General features: G+C 36.0%; 1 protein-coding gene across 5 annotated transcripts in view; it reads left to right on the forward strand.

Annotated features, from left to right (window-relative positions):
- Positions 1–26,952, forward strand: part of CADM2 (cell adhesion molecule 2) — a 1,201,425-nt gene that overhangs the window by 916,961 nt on the left and 257,512 nt on the right. For all 5 annotated transcript variants that reach the window (XM_043892917.1, XM_043892915.1, XM_043892916.1 and 2 more), the window contains one exon: positions 12,450–12,599. In XM_043892917.1, coding sequence (XP_043748852.1) covers positions 12,450–12,599 — 150 coding nt within the window. The remainder of the gene's footprint in view (positions 1–12,449; positions 12,600–26,952) is intronic.

Genomic DNA, 26,952 nt, shown 5'->3' on the forward strand with positions numbered 1-26,952 from the left:
TCAATTCAACTCTTACAGTGATTCATCTCTGAGATTAAAAACCCTTGATTTAGGGATCATGATTAAGTAGCAGAAAAATCATATCTTCTGAGAGTATATATATTGAGCCATGACCCTTTCTGCAATGGCTTCCTTCAATGCAATTAAATGTAGAATATATATCGGCTTCTTTTCATGATATAAAATCCTCTGCATGATTTGTCTTGACCTTCTTTCTACCTCATCTTGGGTCATCTCATCTGTTTCTCCTCATGGTTTGTTTGTTTGTTTCCTGGCAACCAATTTGAAATTTTTGCAAACTGAAATTTCAAATTGTCCCTAGCAAACAATTTGAAATTATTGAAGGAATAACCAACCTTCTTCCTGCCTCTGGCTCAGGACCTTCATATCAGCTAATTTACTTTTTGAGATACTGGTTCCCTCTCAAGTATTCTTGTCCTCTAACACTTTTTAAATGATTTTTTTTCTTGCTATTTGGATTGCAACTGAAATATCAACACTATTTTCCATTTATATATTTGCATTTTCTTTTCTTCCAGCCTTTAAGCTGTAAGTTCTAAAGATAGAACTTAACATAATTTCTACCTCGTTCACAGTTTGTCCCCAACACCTACCATGCGAAGCATTTTCTAGGCACAAAACATGTCTTGGTTGAATAAACTAATGTCATGGAAGTATATTTCATAAGGCCAAATCCATTACAAATGGAAAGATAGGTTTCAGAAAGCTGTAATAACAATGTATGTGTTTATAGTGTAATAAGTAATGTTTAACCAAGTAAATTTGAAAATTTCACTGGCTTTATTAGGCAATTCATGAATGGGGCAGCATTCCACTAGAAACAAGCAGGACACTCTCAGGGAGTAGTACAAAACAGAAGGTTTTTATAAGAAGAAGTGGCACAAGGAAGTTGTTAGCAAAAGTAATTAAAGGATTATTCTTAGACTAGGCCATCTTCTTTTGGGTGCAAGGGGCCCTGAATGACTTTTATCTATAAATCATTTCTTATTCTGGGGACTGGCAGGATGGACAGGGCCCATGTGACAGATTACTTCATTGGTGCTGAGCAGAAAATTTCAAACTGGTTGATTAAGACTTTCTGAGGAAGGTCAAAACTGCAGTTAGGTTAGGTATTAAATTTGGGTTTAATATCCTGGGTTTTAGCATAGGTGATGACATTTTGGGCCTGCATTTTTTCTGTTGAACAGTAGATATATAGTTCATATGCCTAATATGAGCTGATTATACATGATTAAATAACAAATGTTTGATATCACATTTTTTCTCACCTGTATCTTGTATCAGTGTCATCTCAAAATTTCTTATCATATTCCATAATCCAAAGTTATAATCTAGATATCTATGTCACTCTTATATGAGTATCTCTGTTCAGTACACCAATGCAATTATTTAATACATGAAAAAATATTAAAGTATAGGTAACTTGAAATGGTCAATATTATGTTATGCTTTCAGAGTTTGCATAGATGTTATTCAATCTAAAAGAAAGATGTTGCCAAAATATATCTACTGAATCTAAGTCAAATCATTAATTAGCAACAAATGTTAACAATTAGAGTTGGTATAACTTTTTTCTTTTGTTTTAATTAGGGAAAACTATCATGAAAGCAAGAGAGAAGTCAATATTTTCTCAGTTTAGAACTTTTCTCACTATTTATACCTTATTTTGTTAGTTATATTATGTATATTTGAATCTATGTATATTTGAAATTAAGATTTGGTATACTGGCTTTATTTTTTACCTTTTAGTTTTCCATTTGACTTGTTCCTAGATTATAAAATATTTTAAAATGTACTACAATTAAGGTTTTTTTTCTCTTTTAAAATATATCAACCTTCTAAAACCTATTGAATAAAACAAAATATATACATTATTTCTCCCCTTTTTAGTATCAGATTGAAGATTTCCCCAGGGATTTCAATTTTAAACAGTTATGTCCCACCCAATCTACTTTTTTTTTTGTGTCCAGAAGATTGATTATTGTATGTTCAGCATTATATTACTCACCCTGTCTTCAGAAGAATCTTACCATCTGTGTGTTCCTTTCCAGAATATTTCCTCCAGGTTGACATCTCAATTTAGAATTTAGATATGTGATTGAGCTTCACTGTGAACCAGACTGTGATTGTGGTCATAAATTTCTTTTCTCTGGAAGGCTGCCTCTCAAATGTTCATCAGTTAGCAAGTAAAGCTAGTCAGTTCTAGGTCTTGCTCATTCACCCTGAAAACAGTATTCTAGAATGACAAAATGACTTTATGCACACATGATAATTACCATGAAAGCCTGTTTTGACATTATAGTAAAACCCTCTTATTATTTTATATTGCTTTCCAAAATACAGTTTCCTTTTCATTGAAAAATTATTTCCTTTGCATTTTATTCTTCCACATCATAAACTTGAAGATCTATCTCTATAGGAAGAAATGAATATAAATGTCAACAACTCTAAACTTCACTTTTTTCCTTGAAAAATTGTATGTGTTCTTTCAAGAAATTATTGTTTGAATTTTGAGAAAAAAATAAAACATGTTAAGGAATGAATTTACTATGGCTAAATTAATGAAAACAAAATCAAAATCAATTTTGATTGTAAAGCCAGATATAGTTTTATTTAATCTAGTTTACGAGGTCCATGGTACGTAAACAATTTTTTGTTTATTATGCATTTTGGCAGGGTAATAAACAGAAAAATAAGCTAAGATATGAAGAATGGAATTTGTACAGATACACGTTAAAAAGGTGTTGGGAATATTTTTTTAAATTGGATAATGTTTTAAAGCATGATAAAGCAATATAACCACTAAGCAAGAATATAAAGCAGCAATTCAACATGTTTCCCAGAACTTTATAAATAGTCTCTGAAGTTCAGACTTTTTTTTTTAACTTAGAATTGTTTAATTTAGGGAAAACCTAAACTTTGTGATATGGTGTAGCAATATAAAACTAATGGAAGAAACTAGAGAAACTTACTTTATATAAAAAGATAACTATGCTGGAAATATGTATAATACAAAAGGCTGAGGTATATAATCACACAAAAACATTTTTAAAATGCATAGGAAGGCACATGAAATTTTATTTCACCTGTATCGTAAATTGCTCTAAAACTAGCTGTGGTCCTGATAATCAAGAATTAACTCTGAATTATAAATACTGTAATAGATGCAGCAGATGGTGACTAGTCTTGATATGTTATTAAGTGGATCACCTACTCACAGTCACAGGGTAGGTCAATTGGTAATCATCCTATGGCTAACCCGTAAGTTTTCTGGTCTGCTAAGAGTGTCCAGGAAAACCTATCATAGTCTGAAAAAGAGAAAGGTGAAATTTCTGCAGGAAAATTCTTTGGTCAGGAGCTAGCTGTAGGAGCCGCTGTAAATCTGAAAGAGCCTTTTGTCATGGATCAGAAGCCAGCAAAGGACTAGGGCCAACCTTCGGGTACACAAGAGTTTCTGCTCCACGAGTTGGGAACAGAATGGGTCTCTCACAATGGCCATAGTGAACACAGGATCTAGTCTACAGGATTGTATTTCTGAAGCTTCCAATTTGGCACTGTTACACTCTGATACTAGGATGAAAAAGCCCTTCCAACCTTTCCTGGCCTTTCAAGACCCACTGCCCGCCAGCTTTGGTTCTTCTCTGCATTGGTCTGGCAGTTGCAAAGGAGCACAGGTCTCCAAAGTACTTCCTGTCTCCATGGAAACTGGCAAGCAGCATCAGACCGGTGGCCTTGTTCCATAGCGGCTGGGCAGAGAGGTGGCGCAGAAGGCGGATACCAGGTGTTATTCCCTACAAGGCAAGCTGAAGCTGAGAGAATGAAGTAGAGTCAAGGAAAAATAAATTATATGCAGTAGCCACGGAAAAGAACATACTTAAAGCTTTTTTTAGACAAACCTAAAAGTTGGAGTGAAATGATGGAAGAAATGACTAGAGAATTCTAAGTATTTGAAAGAACAGAGCAGCATTCCCAAAGTGGAAACATTTTGTGCTTAGTTATCAGTCTTAATTTTTCCTCTAATTTCCCTTCTCACGTGATGGAGCATTCATCGGACTTCTCCTGGGAATTATAAGCCTACATTAACGACATTTGTGCTTTTCAGATCAATAGGCTTTAGTATGCAATATGTGTTTCAGTCCATACAACTACTGAGCTACAACTTTCATTTTAGAAGTTTATTTGTTTAGAATGCCTTCAGTAACTTAGTGGAAGTAATAGCATGCTGTGTGTGCATTTAGATATATTTTTAGACTCTAATTTAAGCAACAAGAATGATCTTGAACTTTCTAAAATGCAGGTTCTTTGTGTAAACACTCAGAACTAATTGATAGAACAAATGAGTGAGAGAAAGAAGCACAATGCTAAGAATAGTCGAGGGGAAGACCCTAAATAATAGTAGGCTATCTTTGTATTTCACTTAAAAATGAGTTACCTATTTCTGTCTTTTCTTATTGAGGTTGATATTTAGGAAATTTTAACCTATTTTGTATCTACTGGTCTATCTGGAGTTTGGGCTTTTATAACCAAAATAAGGGAACGTAACATGAGACCTGTATTCTACATTTAAAATAGAGCTCTTGAGAGAATACAAAAATATTTTTTTTCTTTTTTTTTTTTTTCATTTATTTTTATTAGTTGGAGGCTAATTACTTTACAATATTGTAGTGGTTTCTGTCATACACTGATATGAATCAGCCATGGATTTACATGTATTCCCCATCCTGATCCCCCCTCCCACCTCCCTCATACAAAAATATTTTAAAACAAAGCAAAGCATTATGTATGCCATTTGATACAGATGCCAATACCTTGTAGAATTAAGTAAATTTTTAAAAAGAGTTGACAGTTTTTGCTATATATAAATGTATTCCAAAAGGAAGAATCAAAATATGTAGCATTTTTTAGCTCATGACAGGTTTGCACTTTTTTATTGAAAAACTGGATCTTAAATGCTCTTCATATCTTGTTTTTGTTTCCATTCACCCTTTGAAATGTGATTCTTCTCTGGGAAAGTTTTGCTCATTTTCAGGAAGGAAAAATAATGAAGTACGCAGTTCCTGTTAAATAACCCACAAAATTTGATCATTTACCCTCAAAAATCATTGACTGTAACTCCCTCTCAGATGTGCAGAGCCTCAACCTCTGCCTGTCGGTCTAGATACATCTCAGGTGATTATTGCCCTTAGTAAGCAAGCACTCAGGCACAGTGTGCATTGATCCACGGTTGTGGTCCACATTTAATCTTTAGCACAAGAAAAGAGCTGGAGAAACCCACTGCTTCCACTCATCATCCATTCAAGAGATAGCAAGGCTTGAATAGTGCCATTTATGACAGCAGAGTCATGCTTTGGCATCAGTGTTCAAGCATGCATCTTCACCTGTCTGCTCTCTTTCAGCAGTACTGCTGGCTTCAAAGATCTCTCTTCACTGTTATGCTTATTGCTTCTTTATGCTCTTGGCACATCACAGCCTGCCACCAAGGTTGAGGTGCCCATAATCTTAGAATTTGTCCCTTTGTGTTCTGTGTGACAGCGTGCTAGACTCTTGGTGGTCAGACAAGAAGGCATGCATGAAAATAAAAGACAACTCTTCACTAACTGAGGTCAGCAGGAGTCAAGTTTCAGCACCCTTGATTTTGAACTTGGTAATTCCTAATCTAGACAAAGAAAAGTTTGAACAGATCTTTCCCTAAGTATATGACAGGTGGAAACATTGAAGGAATAATGGGAACTATTTAAAGACAGGGTCAGGAGAGCTATCTTTTCAAAATATTGACTAATCATTCTTCATTAAGGTGTCTTTCACAGAAATAAATTAGAAAATTATTTACATATCATTACTGAAAGCATCCTAAATTTGGTTTTCAACCACTGACATAGTTAGAGAGGAATAAATTCAATAATCTAAATAAAACTGTCAGTTCAATGGGGGGAAGGATAAATTAGGAGGTTGGTATTAATATATACACACTACTATATATAAAGTCGTGTGTATATATATAAAGTCGGAGAAGGCAATGGCACCCCACTCCAGTACTCTTGCCTGAAAAATCCCGTGGATGGAGAAGCCTGGTGGGCTGCAGTCCACGGGGTCGCAAAGAGTCAGACACGACTGAGCGACTTCACTTTCACTTTCATGCATTGGAGAAGGAAATGGCAACCCACTCCAGTGTTCTTGCCTGGAGAATCCCAGGGATGGGAGAGCCTGGTGGGCTGCCGTCTATGGGGTCGCACAGAGTCGGACACGACTGAAGTGACTTAGCAGTAGCTTAGCGTATATAAAGTTGGTAATGGACAGGAATTTACTATATAGCACAAGGAACTCTACTCAATACTCTGTAATAACCTACATGGGAAAAGAATCTGGAAAAGAATGTATAAATATATAAATACACATACCCACACACACACACACACACACACACACACACACAAGATATGGAGCTGACTGTGGCTCAGATCATCAGCTCCTTATAGCAAAATTCAGGCTTAGACTAAAGAAAGTGGAAAAACCACTAGGACATCCAGGTAAAACTTAAATCAAATCCGCTATATTTATACAGTGGAGGTGATGAATAGATTTAAGGGATTAGATCTGTTAAATCATGAGTGAAGAACTATGGACAGAGGTTTGTAACATTGTTCAGGAGGCAGAGACCAAAACCATCTCAAAGAAAAAGAAATTCAAGAAGGTACGGTTGTTGTCTTAGGAAGCTTTACTAATATCTGAGTAAAGAAGAAGTGTGCAAAGCAAGGGAGAAAGGGAAACAAATAATCAACTGAATGCATAGTTCCAGAGAATAGCAAGGAGCGAAAAGACAGCCATTCTTGATGAACAATGCAAAGAAATAGAGGAAGACAGCAGAAGGGAAAGATTAGAGGTCTTTTCAAAAAAACTGGGGATATCAAAGGAAAATATCATGCAAAAATGGGCACAATAAAGGACAGAAGCAATAAAGACCTAACAGAAGCAGAAAAGATCAAAAGAGATGAAAAGAATACACAGACGAACTCCACAAAAAAAGGTCTTAATGACCCAGATAACCATGATGATGTGGTCACTCACCTACAGCCAGACATCCTACAGTGTGAAGTCAAGTGGGCCTTAGGAAGCATTGCTGTCAATAAAACTAGGAGAGGTGATAGAATTCCACTGAGTTATTTAAAATCCTAAAAGATGATCCTGTGAAAGTGCTGCACTCAGTATGTCAGCAAATTTGGAAAACCCAGCAGTGGCCACAGGACTGGAAAAGGTCAATCTTCATCCATTTCCCATGAAGGGCAGTACTAAAGAATGTTAGACTACGGACAATTGCACTCACTTCCCGTGCTAGTAAGGTTATGCTCAAAATCCTTCAAGTTCAGCTTCAGGAGTACTTGAATTGAAAGCTTCCAGATGTTCAAGCTGGATTTAGAAAAGGCAGAGGAACCAGAGATCAAATTGCCAACATCAGTTAGATTATTGAAAAACCAAGAGAGTTCCAGAAAAACATCTGCTTTATTGACTATGCCAAAGCCTTTGACTGTGTGGAACACAACAAACTGGAAAACTGAAAAAGATGGGAATACCAGACCACCTGACCTGCCTCTTGAGAAACCTGTATGCAGGTCAGGAAGCAACAGTTAGAACTGGACATGGAACAACAGACTTGTTCCAAATAGGAAAAGGAGTACCTCAAGGCTGTATATTGTCACCCTGCTTATTTAACTTATATGCAGAGTACATTATACGAAACTCTGGGCTAGAGGAAGCACAAGCTGGAATCAAGAGTGCCGGGAGAAAAATCAATAACCTCAGATATGCAGATGACACCACCCTTATGGCAGAAAGTGACGAGGAACTAAAAAGCCTCTTGATGAAAGTGAAAGAGGAGAGTGAAAAAGTTGACTTAAAGCTCAACATTCAGAAAACTAAGATCATGGCATCTGGTCCCATCACTTCATGGGAAGTAGATGGGGAGACAGTGGAAACAGTGTCAGACTTTATTTTCTTGGGTTCCAATAACACTGCAGATGGTGATTACAGCCATGAAATTAAAAGACACTTACTCCTTGGAAGGAAAGTTATGACCAACCTAGATAGCATATTAAAAAGCAGAGACATTACTTTGCCAACAAAGGTCTGTATGGTCAAGGCTATGGTTTTTCCAGTGGTCATGTATGGAGGTGACAGTTGGACTGTGAAGAAAGCTGAGAACTGAAAAATTGATGCTTTTGAACTATGGTGTTGGAGAGGATTCTTGAGAGTCCCTTGGACTGCAAGGAGATCCAACCAGTCCACCCTACAGGATATCAGTCCTGGGTGTTCATTGGAAGGACTGATGCTGAAGCTGAAACTCCAGTATTTTGGCCACCTCATGGGAAGAGTTGACTCATTGGAAAAGACCCTGATACTGGGAGGGATTGGGGGCAGGAGGAGAAGGGGACAACAGAGGATGAGATGGTTTGATGGCATCACCGACTCAATGGACATGTGTTTGAGTAAACTCTGGGAGTTGGTGATGGACAGGGAGGCCTGGCGTGCTGCTATTCATGGGGTTGCAAAGAGCCAGACACGACTGAGCAACTGAACTGAACTGAACTGAGAGTACATCATGAGAAACACTGGGCTAGATGAAGCACAAGCTGGAATCAAGATTGCCGGGAGAAATATCAATAACCTCAGATATGCAGATGACACCACCCTTATGGCATAAAGTGAAGAAGAACTAAAGAGTCTCTTGATGAAAGTGAAAGACGAGAGTGAAAAAGTTGGCTCAAAGCTCAACATTCAGAAAACGAATATCGTGGCATCCGGTCCCATCACTTCATGGCAAATAGATAGGGAAACAGTGGAAACAGTAATTGATTTTATTTTGGGGGGCTCCAAAATCCCTGCAGATGGTGACTGCAGCCATGAAATTAAAAGATGCTTGCTTCTTGTAAGAAAAGCTATGACCAACCTGGACAACTTATTAAGAAGCAGAGACATTTCTTTGCCAACAAAGGCCCGTCTTGTCATAGCTATGGGTTTTCCAGTAGTCATGTATGGATGTGAGAGTTGGACTATAAAGAATGCTGAGCACTGAAGAATTGATGCTTTTCAACTGTGGTGTTGGAGAAGACTCTTGAGAGTCCCTTGAACTGCAAGGAGATCCAACCAGACCATCCTAAAGCAAATCAGTCCTGAATATTCATTGGAAGAACTGATGCTGAAGCAGAAACTCCAATGCTTTGGCTATCTGATGCAAAGAACTGACTCATTTGAAAAGACCCAGATGTTGGGAACGATTGAAGGGGAGAGGAGAAGGGGATGGCAGAGAATGAGATGGTTGGGTGGCAACACTGACTCAATGGACATGAGTTTAAGTAAACTCCAGGAGTTGGTGATGGACAGAGAGGCCTGCCATGCTACAGTCCATGGGGTCGCAAAGAGTTGGGCACAACTGAGCGACTGAACAGAATTGAACTGAACCATCTCATCCTCTGTCACCCCTTCCCCCTCCTGTCCTCTATCTTTTCAAGAATCAGGGTCTTTTCCAGTGAGTCTGCTCTTTGCATCAGGTGGCCAAAGTATTTTGAAAAATACATTGAGGATGAATCCTTAGGTTGGTAACACATTAATTTTTCCAAATGGGACAATTAGTAATGTCTTTAGAAAGGCTCTCTGAGATTGAATTAAATGACAACCTGTGAACTTTAAGGAAGGAGAGGATTAAAAGAGAAAAGTAGCAGCACTCTTGATGCTGTCTCCAGGTTATAAACAGAAATATAAGGCAGTATAAATCTTTGAGAAGTTTGGCTGCCTACAACATTGGTTTTTGAATTAATTTTGGAAACCACATATCCTAAGGGTATTTAGGATTAGTAAATTCTCAACATGAGTTTGCTCTTTATTTGGAGAAACTAAATTATTTGACTTTAGGGATTTTAGGATGCAAGATTCCAGTGAACTGAAGTCATAGTACTTTAAAGTCTGAACCCATGTGAGGAGAAGATGGAGAGGAGCCATCCTGATGGCATACTTGGAAGGATAAGGTATAGGGCTAGAATCTGCATAGCCCCTCTCATGTAGAACCCCCTGACAAATATTAGTTTCTTTCTTCTATGGATGGGTAAGGAAAGACTGAAATAATTATCAAATAATAATTTCTAAATAAGATAGGATATTGAGAGGAAATTAACATTGACATCCTCCCTTATTTGATTTGAAGATGTAGTTCAGTTAGGTATGAATTCAAGGTTTTTTTTTTGTTTGATTTTTTTTTTGGTGAAAGAATACTCTTTTCCTTTTCTTTCCTTTTTTTTTTTTTTCCCACTGTTATCTATTAACTATTTAAACAAATAGTGATATGACCCAGCAGCCTTTGTGGAAAAATAAGAATAAAACATTGAACTTTCAGAACAAACCCCAAATGGTTCATTGACTCCATTTCACCATGGAAAAAAATCACTTAACCTCCCAGTGTCAGTTTACCCATCTGTGAAATGAGAAGGATAATATTTTCTTATGGGGATGTTTTGAAAATTATTTTGCAAATGTAGTGGATGAAATTGTTGCAAGCATCACTGCTCTTTTTCCACTTGTTTGAAGAAGCAGACAGTATTATTTATGTACCAGTGGATAGTCAAATCGTCATCTGGGATGAACTATGTATATTTATTAACAGTTGCGTGCTTTTTATTACTCAAAGGCTCTCCTCCTCCCCCAGACTGCTCAGTTTATGCATTATGTCAATAGCTGGGCACCTGAGCAAAGTATCTTAAAAACAATTTGAACTTCATATTTATGAGCTGCTAATCTGATATCTTTGGTAATTACTCCTTCCTTCTCTTTTAGCTCATGTTTTCTCTGATGCAGTTTTTCACCTCACCTCACTTCACAAGATTGATAGTTCTTCATGTTTCCCTGCTAGAGGTCACCTCTGAGCTGAAGGCAAACACATCCCATTCTGGCTCCTGTTGACTTTCAAGTCAACTATCAAAGAATTTATTCCAGACATTGCCTAACCTCAATTTAAAAACTCCACCCTAAAGATTACAGGGGGATATCCTGGGGAGTTGCCATAGTGACTCAAAGAGGTTGGCATTGAGGAGACAAAGCTACTGATAGCAGATTTTTATACTTGATAGGCTTAATTATAAAATGTGGTCACGAACTTCTGTGCTTGTGTCATTTAGGTCTGGAAAGAAATTTTCCCCTTCAGGCTCTTCTCTCTCTTATAGTGCCAATCAACAGGCTTCTTGGTAATAAGAACTTTTATGCCAGTAGCTCCAGCATAACCTCAAATGGTGCTTGTAGCAATGACAGAATCATTACACAACTAAAGAAGAAAAGGAAAATATATTTCCTGGGTGCTATTAAGTTATCATAATATTCTTGCATATGCAAATTATCCTTGACTTAATGAACTACCCTGCTCACATAGTAGTATTTTAACCTGGCTTTAGAAAGTCATTTTTTAACCCATGTCATTAACTGTCTCCAGACGTGGCAGTGTTCATCTTCAGATCATCTTGCTGAAGTGAAATTTATATATTATGTTTCTATGTGCATGAATTTTAACTATTAGAAGTGGCTTTTACTAAGAAATGTTATTACATGAATTAATAATAAATAATAAATTAGCATGACACTTAGGAAGATAGAAAACTTGAATACATTCTAATACTATCCAAATTGCCAATGATCATTTACAGATATTTTTTCCTTGATTGCAAAAGGGATATATATTCGTTGGAAAAAAAAAAACCATCAGAAAACTACAGAAAGAAACAGAAAAGAATATTATGTCTATCTCCTGGGCTAGAGTAATCACTTTAAGATTTTGATGGATGTTTTATAAGATGAACACTTTTTGAAGAATGCTTACATTGTTTTCTCCAACACATTTTGTATTTCTTAAAAACAGCTGTGTCTACAAGAAACCCTTGTGTAAGAGGATTCTTTTTTTAATTTTTTCTTTCAGAAATTGAATCTAACAACCTAATATCCATATTTTATACACTTTATTCAGAATTATAAAAGCTACAAGGAAAGTATTTAATGTATTTCTTCTGCTACTTTAAAGAGTTATATTCATCCAGAATTATTATCTTCAAAGATAGCCAGGTCTAGCACCATATAATTAATGCAAGGCCAAAGAAAATTAATGATAATCACATTACTATTTAAATATATAGGCACACATTTTTATGTGTGCCTAGGAGGAGAAGAAGGTTTTCTGGAGCATATGAAGGAATGTAAAGAAGTCCTAATAGTATATCACACTGTTCCTCTAGTTAAAGGTTTTTAATTATCTTTGCCTTTTTTCTAATGTATAGTTTTGCTATTGTTGTTTTGTTGGTTTAAATTTTACTTGGAGTGAGAAGTTAAGTCCATGTAACTCTTGGAAAGTTAATCATGTTATAAGTTTCATTTAATCAACCTTTTCTTTAATCCCTTTTTAGGCAGCCAAGGGCAGTTTCCACTCACACAGAATGTAACGGTTGTTGAAGGCGGAACTGCAATTTTGACCTGCAGGGTTGATCAAAATGATAACACCTCCCTCCAGTGGTCAAATCCAGCTCAACAGACTCTGTACTTTGATGACAAGAAAGGTGAATACATTTTCTTTTAAATGTTTTAATCATATTCTAAAATATCCTAATTATAATGAATTTATTTTTCTGAGATGATTCAAATTATTCCTTTTGATTACCAAACTGCTGCTGCTTGTATTTAAACATGTTAAATATTAAATACTTTAGTTTGCAAGTCATAAACACTAAAGATAACCTATGTCAACTTTTTAATAAAATAAACAGTTCTAATTCTGTTTCAAAAATAGTTTTACATCTTCTCCTAACAATTAATTTCTCTCCAGATACCACATGCCTTTGTTCTCTTTTAGATGCCTTTTGTATAGATTGAATATTTTTTTCCTCACTCCTGGCAATAGGATGTTATTTTTATTAACTTTAATTAAAATATTTAGAAGATACTACGTAACTTTGGAAAGTTTTTTGATTTTATTCTCATGAATTGAGTTTAAAACTAAGGACTGTAAAAATGATATTACTCAATAATAAATTTAAGTTACTCCATGTTTCTCAAATAAACTGAAATTAAGAAGCTGTATTTACACATTGAGTTGGACTTAACTGGGCTTTCTAATTGGGTGATAGATTTTGATTAAGTGTTTTTAGAGAACAAAATCACATTACATTTCATAATTCTAGCAAACAACTAAAAACATATACTGAATGTCTAAGCAGTTGTCCACTGTTATAAGCACTGGGGGAAAATTAGTTCAGGAACTATAATGAAAATATGGATCTATTGCTTTAGACAAATTATTAGGATATAAATATTTATATTTATATCCTAAATATTCAACATCATCTTAATATCTTTATTCCTTATGTATGTATGTGATACATAGTGACGTATCATAGTCACGTATCATAATGATGTATCATGTGATGTATGTATGTAATAGTAGTGACGGAGAAGGCATGGCACCCCACTCCAGTACCCTTGCCTGGAAAATCCCACGGATGGAGGAGCCTGGTAGGCTGCGGTCCATGGGGTCGCTAAGAGTTAGACACGACTGAGCGACTGACTTCACTTTCACTTTTCACGCATTGAAGAAGGAAATGGCAACCCACTCCAGTGTTCTTGCCTGGAGAATCCCAGGGACGGGGGAGCCTGGTGGGCTGACGTCTATGGGGTTGCACAGAGTCAGACATGACTCTGCAACAGCAGAGTGACTTTGCAGCAGCAGATAATAGTGAAATAATTTGAAATCGGATGCAATAACTGAAGTGTAGTCAAATTAGTTCAACAAATGTGCCCATTTCACCTAAATTATAAATTCACTATATTTTCTGCATTTCTATACTTTCCCTCTTTGATGTACTTTAAATTTAAAATCAAATAGTCTATTTTAACCTTTAGTATATGAAGGATTGGTTAAAAATCTAATTAATTAATTCAGCAAATATATTTTGAGAGTTTCTTTGCATAAGGCATGAGAGTTAGAGGACAGACAGATAAAATCCCTGCCGGTAGAGGATATACAGTCCAGTGCGGAAGCCAGACAATTAAACAAGCACATGAACAAAATATATTTTAGAGTACATTGACAGGAGACAAGTGTTCTCTTTCTCTCTCTCTCTAGATAGCTGGTTGGCTAAAATAGATAATATATAAACATCTACAGAGAGAGGGAGAGAACAAGATTAATATTTAGAAATTGGCACAAGTGATTGTTGAAGCTGGCAAGTCTGAAATCTGCATGGTAGGACAGTAGGCTGGAGACTCAGGGAAGAGTTACATTGCAGCTCAGGTCTGAAGGCAGTCTGAAGAAAATCTCTTCTTCAGGGAACCTCAGTTGTTTTTTTCTGTTTGTTTTATTTCACTCTGAAGGCCTTCTATTGATTGAATGAGGCCCACCTGCATTTTGCAGGGTGATGTGATTTACTCAAAGTCTACCGATTGCAGGGTAATCTCATCTAAAAATACCTTCACAGCAATATCCAGGCTGGTATTTGACCAAACATCTCGGTATTGTGGCCTGATGAGTTGACACATAAACTTAACTATAGAAAGGGTTAGGAATGCTAGCATTTCTGTAGAACTTTAATATTTATAAAGGGTTTCTATTTTGCTGTCTGAAAGACAGAACAGTTATCACTAAGGATCATTTTCATAGAGGCATGTGGGAGGGAGGGGTTAAAGTTCTCACAGCTATGTGAGATTTGAAGACAGTATCATGACACATATTATGAGTTAAATATTGACTAGACTTAAAGCCAATAATGTGATTCCATGCTTATGTTTTGATTTGAGTGTTTGATGTGTAATCATTCATGTTTAACAGAGACTTCCAGTCACAGAGTTTTGTTTTTGTTTTTTTTTTTAGTATTAAGGGATATCTTTAAATGTCTGGAAATGGATTTTAAAACATCTATTTGCTAAACAGTCAATACAGCAAGAATAATATAATTTGAATCCTTATTACTATTATTGATTACTTAATTATTCTAAGATGTTTGTATTCCATTGTGAAAAATTTTAATCCTGCTTTATGAGACTGTAAAGGGACTTTTTTTTTACAACTTGAGAAATAGCTAAGGAATCTCTAATTTGATATTTTTAAGCCTTTTAAAAAATATGTCATTCAGGAATTAACAGTTAATTTTATGGATTAATTAACTGTTTTAAAATGTCACAAGTATAATCCACATAGTTTAGTTTATACTTCAGCTATATTCAATGGAAATAAAAGCTGCATAAATAGAAAATAAAACTTAAAGATTTCTCTTGATTTCATTTTTTCTAGCAAAAATATATTTAAGTTTTATCATTCTAATATCATCTAAGCTTTATGGTTTGATCATAAATTCCTAGTGCTTTGTGGATGGAAAAGGCACGTCTATATATACATGAAAAGAAAGTTCTCGTGTTTACTTCAGTCCTTCATGGTGGTGTTTAAAGGAATTTGTTGTTGTTTTAAATCAAGTGATCTATATTTCCTTCCAGAATGAAGTTCTATTAGTTAAAAATTCAAATACTTAAGTAACCAGACATTTACAAACATTTAACAACATCTTTGTGCTCATGGCAGCAATTGATTACAAGCATCTGTAAATAAATATTTCAGACATATGTGCCCAAATATAAAAAGACTCCAGTTTTAATGAAACCTCTCATTTTCCCAATGATATAACACAAAATAAAATGTTTGGGAGACAAGAGACTGTTAGGGATGCTCATGGAACAATTAAACATATAGTTACACTATTTACTTCATCAATTTGATTATATGTACATATTTCAACTGGACTTTCCTGGTGGCTCAATGGTAAAGAATCACCTGTCAGTGCAGAAGATGCAGATTGGTGCCTGAGTCGGAAAAATTCTCTGGAGAAGAAAATGGCAACCCACTCCAGTATTCTTGCCTGGGAAATCTCACGGACAGAGGAGCCTGGTGGATTACAGTCCATGGGGTCACAAAAGAATCAGACACAACTTAATGACTAAACAACAACAATAACACATTTAAACTAGTATAAAAATATATTAATTTAGCAATATTGCTTTTTTACACCCCTGCATTTAATGAAATAATCTTGCTTAGCAGCACTTTTTAAAAAGTATAATATACTGTCAATGAGAAATAAGTTTCAATCAACTGAATTTTTATAACAGTAGGACAGTTTTTTGTTGTGCATTTATCCTGCAGGATTATAATAATGATTTCCACTATGTAACAACTTATTGTACTGCTCTTTAAGATCTTTGAGAGTCATGTTTAGAGTGACATCTACAATTGCGAGGTCAAATCCTCAGGCACAAAACCAAAATCTATATGAAATGTCATTGCCTCCTCTTTTAGTGATTCTATAAAATATTCTCTATAGATTATCTAAAATAAGCATTGATTCAGAGTATTTCACATTAATGCAACTTTCCTGTGGAAAATAGAGAGCAACTTGTAATACAAGATTTGCAAAGACTTTGTTTCCAGAAGCTCCATTTTTTTCTGAAGGATAGTCCTGGTGATAAAAACCCATCATGTTATATCTGGGATATTTAGCAATATTCCTATATCTTTACACTGCTACAAAATATACCTGATCATATGAATTGTTGAAGTATTCTTATTTTTCTTTTATATTTGCTTAACAAATTAGATTTATGCTGAAAAAAGCCTCTGTGTGTGCATTTATGTGTGTAGTATAATAGGTTTCTATTTATATTGTTAGACTTTTTATATTTCTGTTGTGGGTCAACCATTAGTTGCAACAGAACAGCAGAAAGTATTGAATAAAGCAACCTTTCATGAATGGCAAACTAACATGTCCATTCCTTCACAAGTCCTTGATTTGGTTCCTCGTGATATTGTAGTGGAAGGGATCCTTGATAGTGATGTCCCTCAAATGCAAGGGTTTGAAAATAAAAGTGTTTTTTTGAAGATTTCATATCACAATTTCCGCATACTGTCTTTTTGTCTGCAGACAAATGTGCTAAATTTTGCCAGAGTCTAAGTGTAGAAGTTAGACATGGGTTAGCGTGACTAGAGTAACCCATATGTCTTGTGCAAGTGACAACTGCTCCAGAGAATAATAGAGGAAATGAAAGGGTTGTCTGTGTCCCTGATTGCACCAGCTTCTACAGGTGGCTGCCACTGTTAATGGTTTTATCCATAGTTCTGTTCTTATTTCTGTCTCATATTTTGTTGACAGTTCTTAGGAGCTTTCCAAACAGAGTCTTTCGGGCATATGCAGTATCATCACAGAGTTTTCATTGTGTCTCGAATGATTATAAAATACAGCTGAGGTTGAGAAGCATTGCATTTAGCAAGTCAGTTCTCACCAGGCTTCTGTATCCCTGACCTTTAATTTCTGTACTGACATGGAGTAATGAGAAGGAAGGAGGAAAGGGACAGAGGGAGGGAAAGAGGAAAGGAGGAAGTGGGCAAGTTAGTCAGAACAACCACACATGTGCTTCTCATTGATATTGCCGTTGCCACTATAAGACCCAAAAGGCATTCTGAGTAGCCTTTCCTGCTACATAGGTCTCTGACTCTTCTGGCTGCGGGGTTTGAACAAGGATCTCAAGACAGTGACCCATTGGTTCAATTAAAACTAGAAAACCCTTCATTGTTTACTTGGAATTATTAGCTGAAGAAAAGCATGCTGTGAGTGGGCAGTCGATGATCTGCTAAAGGAGAATTAAGCTGAACTCCTTTTCTTGGTTTTTCTCAAGGTGGTTGAATGTGAATATTCAGGATTTTCTTCACAAGGGAGATAAATGTCCAGGGGTAATTAGCTAAAATGAAGCTAATGTTATAATATATCTTATTCAGGTAAAGTAAAGAGGGCAGTGATCTCAGACTTCTGCTACTTTGAGAACATTTATTTTATGATATGTAAGAATTCCATTTATAACTGGAGAAATTGAGTCAAACATTCAAGGAAAATTTGTCCACAGACATTCTGCTAATGAGTGGTAATGAAGGAATTTGAATCCAGGTGTAATCTACGTTAGTTTTAACTAGAATGCCCCTGAGAACAAAGGTATCCCAGCACCAGGTCACTTTAAGTATATAACCCAAGTGGCTTCTGCCATTGATCTTAGCAGCTGCCTTTTAGTTAAGAAAAGCAGTTACTCTCAACTGTTGAAGATGTACATATGGTAAGACCGAGGGATGCAGTATAGTCAGCACTGCCCAATAGGACTCTCTGCAATGATGGCAGTGTTCTATATCTGTACAGAACAATTCTGTAGCCAGTGTCATGTGTGGACACTTGTTAATTTTAAAATAATTAAAATTTTGTGTTTTTAGTCACACTAGCTCTATTTCAAGTACTGAAGAATCATGTGTATTTACTATTTTGGAAAGTACAGTTCTAGAAAATGATTCACTCTTTAGATGCCAAAATAGACCTTGCCCAAGTCCAGCCTTGGCTGCAGAATATGCATTTTTCAACTGAGAAAACCCCAAGTCATCATAAAAATGTATCAAATATTAAGTAAATGAAATTTTGCTGTTTAAATTGCACATATTTAATGGGGACATTAAAATAAAAGAGATGGGAATGCAGACCACCTGACCTGCCTCTTGAGAAACCTATATACAGGTCAGGAAGCAATAGTTAGAACTGGACATGGAACAACAGGCTGGTTCCAAATAGTAAAAGGAGTCCGTCAAGGCTGTATATTGTTACTCTGCTTATTTAACTTATATGCAGAGGACATCATGAGAAATGTTGGCTGGATGAAGCACAAGCTGGAATCAAGATTGCTGTAAGAAATATCAATAACCTTACATATGCAGATGACACCAGCCTTATAGCAGAAAGTGAAGAAGAACTAAAGAGCCTCTTGATGAAAGCGAAAGATAAGAGTGAAAAAGTTGGCTTAAAGCTCAACATTCAGAAAACTATGGAGAAGGCAATGGCACCCTACTCTAGTACTCTTGCCTGGAAAATCCCATGGACTGAGGAGCCTAGGAGGCTGCAGTCCATGAGGTCGCTAAGAGTAGGACAGGACTGAGCAACTTCACTTTCACTTTTCACTTTCATGCCTTGGAGAAGGAAATGGCAACCCACTCCAGTATTCTTGCCTGGAGAATCCCAGGGACCGGGGAGCCTGGTGGGCTGCCGTCTATGGGGTCTCACAGAGTCGGACACAACTGAAGCGACTTAGCAGCAGCAGCAGCAGAAAACTAAGATCATGGCATCTGGTCCCATCACTTCATGGCAAGTAGATGGGGAAACAGTGGAAACAGTAGCTGACTTTATTTTTGGGGGCTCCAAAATCACTGCAGATGGTGATTGCAGCCATGAAATTAAAAGACGCTTACTCCTTAAAAGGAAAGTTATGACCAACCTAGACAGAATATTAAAAAGCAGAGACATTACTTTGTCCACAAAGGTCCGTCTAGTCAAGGCTGTGGTTCTTCCAGTGGTCACGTATGGATGTAAGAGTTAGACTATAAAGAGGGCGAGGTGCAGAAGAATTGATGCTTTTGAACTGTGGTGTTGGAGAACACTCTTGAGAGTCCCTTGGACTGCAAGGAGATTCAACCAGTCCATCCTAAGGGAAATCGGTCCTGGGTGTTCTTTGGAAGGACTGATGTTAAAGCTGAAACTCCAGTATTTTGGCCACCTGATGCAAAGAGCAGACTCATTTGAAAAGACCCTGATGTTGGGAAGGATTGAAGGCAGGAGGAGAAAGAGACAACAGAGGATGAGATGGTTGGATGGCATCACCAACTCAATGGACATGAGTTTGGGTAAACTTTGGTAGTTGGTGATGGACAGGGAGGCCTGGCAGGCTGTGGTTCATAGGGTCGCAAAGAGTCGGACACGACTGAGTGACTGAGCTGAACTGAATGGGGACATTGTAGCACAGGAGACAGGGATCAGATTTGACTTCTAATTCTGCTTCTGACACCAACCAGCAAAGGAAATAAGAGGGGCTTATCAGCACCGCCACCAAATTAGATGTACTGGTCTTTGGATCAGAACTGCATCTTTAATAGTTTCTCCAACTACTTTGCACCTGAAAACCAGAAATCATTAACCTATGAAGTAGATATTTAATTACAATTACATTTCATTTCTGCATGGTTTTTATATGATGATTTTTTTCCATAACACTTAAGAGCCTGCACATTTAAATAAAAATAAAAATCAAGAGGAAAATACATAGGTTCTTATGGGTCAGAGGGACTTAGATCAAATGCTGTTCAATATTCTGGCCCTTGTCTCTTTCTTTTTACACAAAGTTTACTGTATCTGTTATAAACAGTATGTAAGCATTTGGAATAGAGTGAGTATAAGGAGGTAGAAGGTCCTTCCCTGATAGCTTAGCTGATCAAGTATTTGCCTGCAATGCAGGAGACCCCAGTTCGATTCCTGGGTCAGGAAGCTCCCCTGGAGAAGGGATAGGCTACTCACTGCAGTATTCTTGGGCTTCCCTGGTGGCTCAGATGGTAGAGAATCCGCCTGCAATCAGAACTGGGTTCAGCCCCTGGGCTTGGAAGATCCCCTGGAGGAGGGCAAGGCAACCCACTCCGTGTTCTTGCCTGGAGAATCCCTATGGACCAAGGTGCCTGGTGGGCTACAGTCCATGGGGTTGCAAAGAGTCAGAAACAACTGAGCGACTAAGCACAGCAAAGGGAGAGAGGGAGAGTAGCGAGCTGAGTTCACTGAAACATTACGTTAATACTCTGTGATATTTGGCAATAGACAAAAAAAAATCAATTAGATCATTGTGTCTGTTTCTCTGCAGGTGTGGAAAAAAGCAGTTGAAGTAGTACAATCTGATCACTTAAGGTTCAGGAAAGAACACTTCAATTCCATTTTATTATTGACAGAAAATACCTTGTACAAACATCTCCAGGAGTGCATAGTATATGCATTTAACAGACATATCTCTGTGTGCTTGTATGTGTTTTTATATAAAAATGTAAAAAGCATAACTTTTTGTGATATTTCTTTTTATAGTAGTTTTGCTTTTTTTTAATTATACTTCAATGATTCTCAAAAGTATCTTGAAGGAAATTTTATTCCTGAATGAGTGAAAATAAATTTTATTAAGGGTGTAGCCAAAAAAATATGCTCATGTTAATTTTCTAATTATTCTGCTGATAATTTTACATTAATACTGGGGATGATGGGAGAGGAGGAACATGACTAAGATATCCTAGAACAAGCAGTAATAAAGAGAATAAAATGAGATGAACCTAAAATAATGATACAAGTTCTCCTGGCTCCATGCCAACCAGTGTCATCTGAGTGTCTTTTCCCACAACTAGTTTCAATCAATATGACAGCCTTGAAAATAGCAAATATTAACTCTGTAAAGCAGATATTTAAGTGGTAAGTTTTACCCTTCCTTTTGCTTTCATAAAGAAAATCAAATATGATGTATAAGTTACAGTAAAGACATGAAATCAGTGATGACAACTTACAGTTGCACAAGGTAATTTTTAAATAACTTCAGCATAGTTAGCTTTTCTTCTTGGATCTACAATGACCTATATGGTCGATATTCCCATTTTGTATATGAAGAAACTGAGGTTTGCAGATTTGAATGACTCTAGTAGTAAGCAACAAAATGATGATGAGACATGAATTTTTTTTAAGTGAAGCCTAATTCACTTCATGATGTATCATTCTACGAGGACTTCACTTTATTGCTTTTTGAATTTTATCGTTTTTTACTTTTCTTATGGAAATTATCACTTCTTTTAGGTTTTTACTCCAAAGTCATCATCTCAATGATAGATCTGAACACATCTCATAGTTAATCATTTTCTTTGTATTAGCAGATATGCTTCAAATGCATCCATATTAAATTAGTAGGAATCCGGTTCCCACTAGGAAATAAATGATACACTTGAGTTAATGAAGTATGGAACATACTGTTTACAGATGTGCAGCCATAATTAAGGAAACTCATCAAGATGATACAGCACCCAGGAACTAGCAACATTGGGAAACCATCCTACCCGTGGGTCTGAAAGGGCGACAGAGAGAACTAAAGCTAAGTTTTGAAAAGAAGGCTTCTGGTTAGAAGCTGAGACTGTTTAGGAAGGAGAGATGCGTGGAAATACATAAATTGACTTCTCTTTCCTTCTACCCTTTGATCTAACTTCCATGGGCTGAGACCAGTTGGAAAACACAGGGCAAGGAATCCTAGGGAGTTTAGTCTCCCAGAGGAAAGAGCTGAATAGGTAATGGATCTGAAATGATAAGCAGAAAGTAGACAGCACAATTTACCAAATATAAATAGACATTTCTCCCTCTCCAATTTTCAGTAAAGATAACTTCCATCAAAAACATGTGCCACTCTCTGTTCACAAGTACTTTCCATTGAATTGCTTCTTTTTGAGAGAAATAAGTTGCAACAATGCAGTACCCTTGCAAAACACATTACTTTTTTCAATGCTATATTCCTCAGATTTAACATATATGTTAAAGTGTATGCTATGAGATTTTTTAAAGAAGTAACTTGCTTTCACTTAATCTACTAATAATAAAGCCATCACTATAAATTCCCACTAAGCATAAACAAAATTTCAGTTGTACCTTATATGATTACTATCTTCATCTCTCTATACTAAAGTCTCAACAACTTTAAGAAAAACATAAAGATAATCATGTACACTATCAGTTCAGTTCAGTTCAGTCTCTCAGTCATGTCCAACTTTTTGCAACCCATGATCTTTGCACGCCAGACCTCCCTGTCCGTCACCAACTCCCACAGTTACCCAAACTCATGCCCATTGAGTCAGTGATGCCATCCAACCATCTCATCCTCTGTCGCCCCCTTCTCCTCCTGCCCTCAATCTTTCTCAGCATCAGGGTCTTTTCAAATGAGTCAGCTCTTCACATCAGGTGGCCAAAGTATTGGAGTTTCTGCTTTAACATCAGTCCTTCCAATGAACACCCAGGACTGATATCCTTTAGGATAGATTAGTTGGATCTCCTTGCAACTATACACTATAAATTGTATTCATTTTGTGATATCTGTATCAAGATTTTTGACATTCAAAGCGACAAGTATGTGTCTGAAAGTGTTCAGCAAATTTTAATTTGAGCATTTTAGAATTCTGCATAATTTTCACACTTATTATTACATATTAGAAAAATTAGGTTCCACTAATATTACTAATTTTTACAGTACTTTTGTTTTTGACCATCTTCACGGCTTGTGGAATCTTAATTCCTAGGTCAGGGATTGAATCTACACCTTCAGTAGTGAGAGCACAGAGTTCTAACCACTGGACAGTCAGGGAATTCCCTGTAATGATTTTATTTTAAAATAAAGAAAAATTCACTGCAAATAAATCAAGTGCCTCTGTGAAAATAAGCAAATTCCTAAATTAAGTCCTTTGAGTTATTGCACGTTGCTGTTCACTTTTTTTTAGCAAAACCTCATAAAAATGAAACTATGTTCTACCTTTTTCTGTATTTTCCAAGTCTCCTGTAAATGTGTTATCATAGTTTCATAATTTAAAAAATGTAAATTAAAAAAAAAACTCATAAAAAGAAAAGTTATTTCTACAACACTGAACTATTTTATTCTACTTTCTGATGATTAACTTGTATATTTATTTCATCTTTCATTCAGTAAATATTTGTTGACTATCTACAGTAGGGACTGTACTAGGTGGTTTGTAGTTATTGTAGCTCATTGATCTTTGAGGAGTTTATTCTATGTTGAACAGAGTTACTTGAAAGATACCTTGCCTTGATTAAAATTTTATATCCTTTCTCTGCTAATCATGTATGCTTCTGGGAACATATTATACACACACACACACACACACACGGCAGTAGAAGTGGGATGATGCCTAGAGCTAGACTGGGTGGGTAGTCATCACCATTGTGCCATCTATTTCCATCTCCCAAAACACTTTATAAAATGTAAACAACAACTAACCACTTTCTGGGTAATTGCCTTGATGTCTTTTGTGATATTTCAGACCCTCAGTTTTGGGAATCAGTAGTCGTTAAAGAAAGAAGACTGCTAGGTAAATGCTCTTAGTAGGTAAATATCTAAGCATGTGCTGGGCTGTGTGCTTAGTCATTCAGTTGTATCCGACTCTTCATGATCCCATGGATCACCCACCAAGCTTATATTTAAAAAAGATTTCCAAGTCACAATTTCAGTTTTATTCTGTGAATATTAGTAAAATAGTGCTGTGTCCCAGGAATTATGTTGGGCACTAGGACTAGTAAAATACCTAAAACATGGATTTTGCCCTTAAGGAACAAGTTGTTATATATCATCTATACATTGGAGTGGTGGAGTATATCGAGGAAAAGTAAGGGCTTCGGTGATGATTCAGATGGTAAAGAATTCACCCGCAGTGCGGGAAACCTGGCTTCGATCCCTGGGTTGGGAAGAATTCCTGGAGGAGGGCATGGCAACCCACTCTAGTATTTTTGCTTGAAGAATCCTCATGGACAGAGGAGCCTGGCGGGCTACAGTCCATGGTGTTGCAAAGAGTCAGACACAACTGAGAGACTAAACACAGCATACCAAAACAAGTTGTCATGTATCATCTATATATTTGAACGGTGGAGTATATAGAGGAAAAGTGCTAGGTAAAGCATTTGAGAGATAGACAAATGTAATTCTACTTGTTGCATAATAAGCCTCATTGTAGAGGATACAACATGCCCAAATAATTGATAAAAATACCATATAAAAACTTGACTTGAAAATACATATGATTAAAAACATACTTTTTTGATAAAATTATTTTTTAAAGAAACAACTGTAAATAAACTGGAAATATCATGTGCTATTTGTCTAATTTAGGAAGTAACAGTGTACTGTGCATGGACCTGATTTCCTTGTGACGTATTGATATGATCTCTATGTTAAATAGCTTTTTTTTATCAGGATTAGCACAGAGACCATGGAGAATTTAAGATATTTGTAAGTTTCAAAATAGCATTAGCATTATAGCTCCTTAGTAAGTATAAGAAAATCTGAACAGGATCAAAAATAATGTCTGTAATGTATATGTTTAATTCTATTTATGACTACATAATTTTTATTCATACCAATATAATTCTATTTTAAATGAAATGTAGTGTTTAAAGCTTAACTATTTAAAATTTTAGTACATTTTCTCATCTTGTATTTTTTAAAATATTTTACATCAGACTTTGAAAGAGTCATACCATTCTATGATAAATCTACATTGCTGAAATAGTGTTATTTTTTTTGAATTGAGGCTGATGAAAACTTAGCCCTAGAAGTGACATAAACATTATTCTCCAAAACTTAGAGTTCACTGCATTACTCTGTTCTAGTTTTAAGTTCCTAGGAGAGAGAAATTAATTGGTTTAGCTTATCCTATATTCTTCTACTGTGCTTTAAGGTATAACCAGGGGTGTGTGGCCAGTGAGCCCAGGAATCACAATAATTTATATCCTCTACATTAAATGACAGGCCCACTCAATAGGTTCAATATATAGAATCTATGCAGAATTCTTTTGTCTTGATAGCATATTTATATGAAAATAATTGCAGCTTAAAGTAAAGAATTAATTTAAAAAAAACTCATTTCAATATTATTGCTTGGATTTTCCTATAAGTGCAGTCTCTTTTTAATCCCAAGGATCTTTTTTTTGGAATTAATTTGCAAGTGTTTGTGTAAGTACCAAAAAGTAGAAGTAAAAACACACAGTATTTCATTAATGGTGAAAAAGTGAAAGCGTTAGTCACTCAGTCATATTCAACTCTTTGCAACTCCATGGACTGGAGCCCACCAGGCTCCTCTGTCCATGGAATTCTCCAGGAAGAATACTGAAATGGGTAGCCACTCCCTTCTCCAGGAGATCTTCCTAATCCAGGAATCAAATGTGTGTTTCCTATATTGATAGTAATACTAATAAAAATTCTATTAAATTATGAATTTGTTGTAGTTAAAAAGTTACTGAGTATGATCTTTTCAATTTATTCACTTGTTTTTTTTCAACTATTTTAGTTATTTCCTATATTTATAAATACTGAATATTTCTCCTGCTCCATGACTCTCCAGGTAACATTTTTCTGCTATTCAAACAAAATAATACAATTTAGAAATACTTCTTCCTGAATAAATATTTTTAATATATTGTTTGCATTATGTGAATATGAAGAGTTATAAATTAGCGTACTCTACTTTCCTTAATTTATTATTTTTTAGTCCCAGCAGGCTCTTGTAAGTGATCCTTGGAAACAGCAGTAGATGAACCTTTTGTAGCTCTGTGAAATGTAGGAGGCAGTGTTATTTTAGTACTGAGATGTGGGTGATTGTAAGAATTAAGTCTTCTGGTTTTACAACTATTTATATTGAGGCTGGTAGGTAGACTCAAGTACAAATGGAAAATGGGGGTGAGGAATGCTGACTGGTGTGCACATTCTACAATACTCACTTTTACATGTTAGAAAGAATGGTTGTAATTTAGAAAGAATGATAGTAGTATGAATATAGATGTTATATATTATGCTTGGATTTCGAAACTTTCTTATACATACAGCCCACCTTGTCTTTTAATGTTGAAAATTGTACGGTATGAGATTGAATGGGCTATTTTCTAAATTACAAATTATGATAAAAAATATCTTCTAGGAACCAGAATTATGTTCTCCTATGGAGATGATAATTGGTTATTAGTCGTGTATTTCTTTGTAACTTAAAATCTTACCTCACAAACATTTGCAAACATTATAGATGGCTTGGATGCTTGAGGTTTACATGCCTGGTAGTCAGGGCAGCTGCATTTGTATTCTAGTTTCATTATGGATTTGTATGTGATCTTGAAACAACCTTGAGAAAATACATAAACCAATCTTGGTTCCAGCTCGTAGGTCTCTTGAGGCCAATGAGTTGTGAGGGGCCACCTGCTTCTCTGTCCAGTTGTAATGGCAGAAACTCTTTTCAGAGGT

This window comes from Cervus elaphus, chromosome 31, assembly GCF_910594005.1.
Source record: "Cervus elaphus chromosome 31, mCerEla1.1, whole genome shotgun sequence".
Classification (NCBI taxonomy): domain Eukaryota; kingdom Metazoa; phylum Chordata; class Mammalia; order Artiodactyla; family Cervidae; genus Cervus; species Cervus elaphus.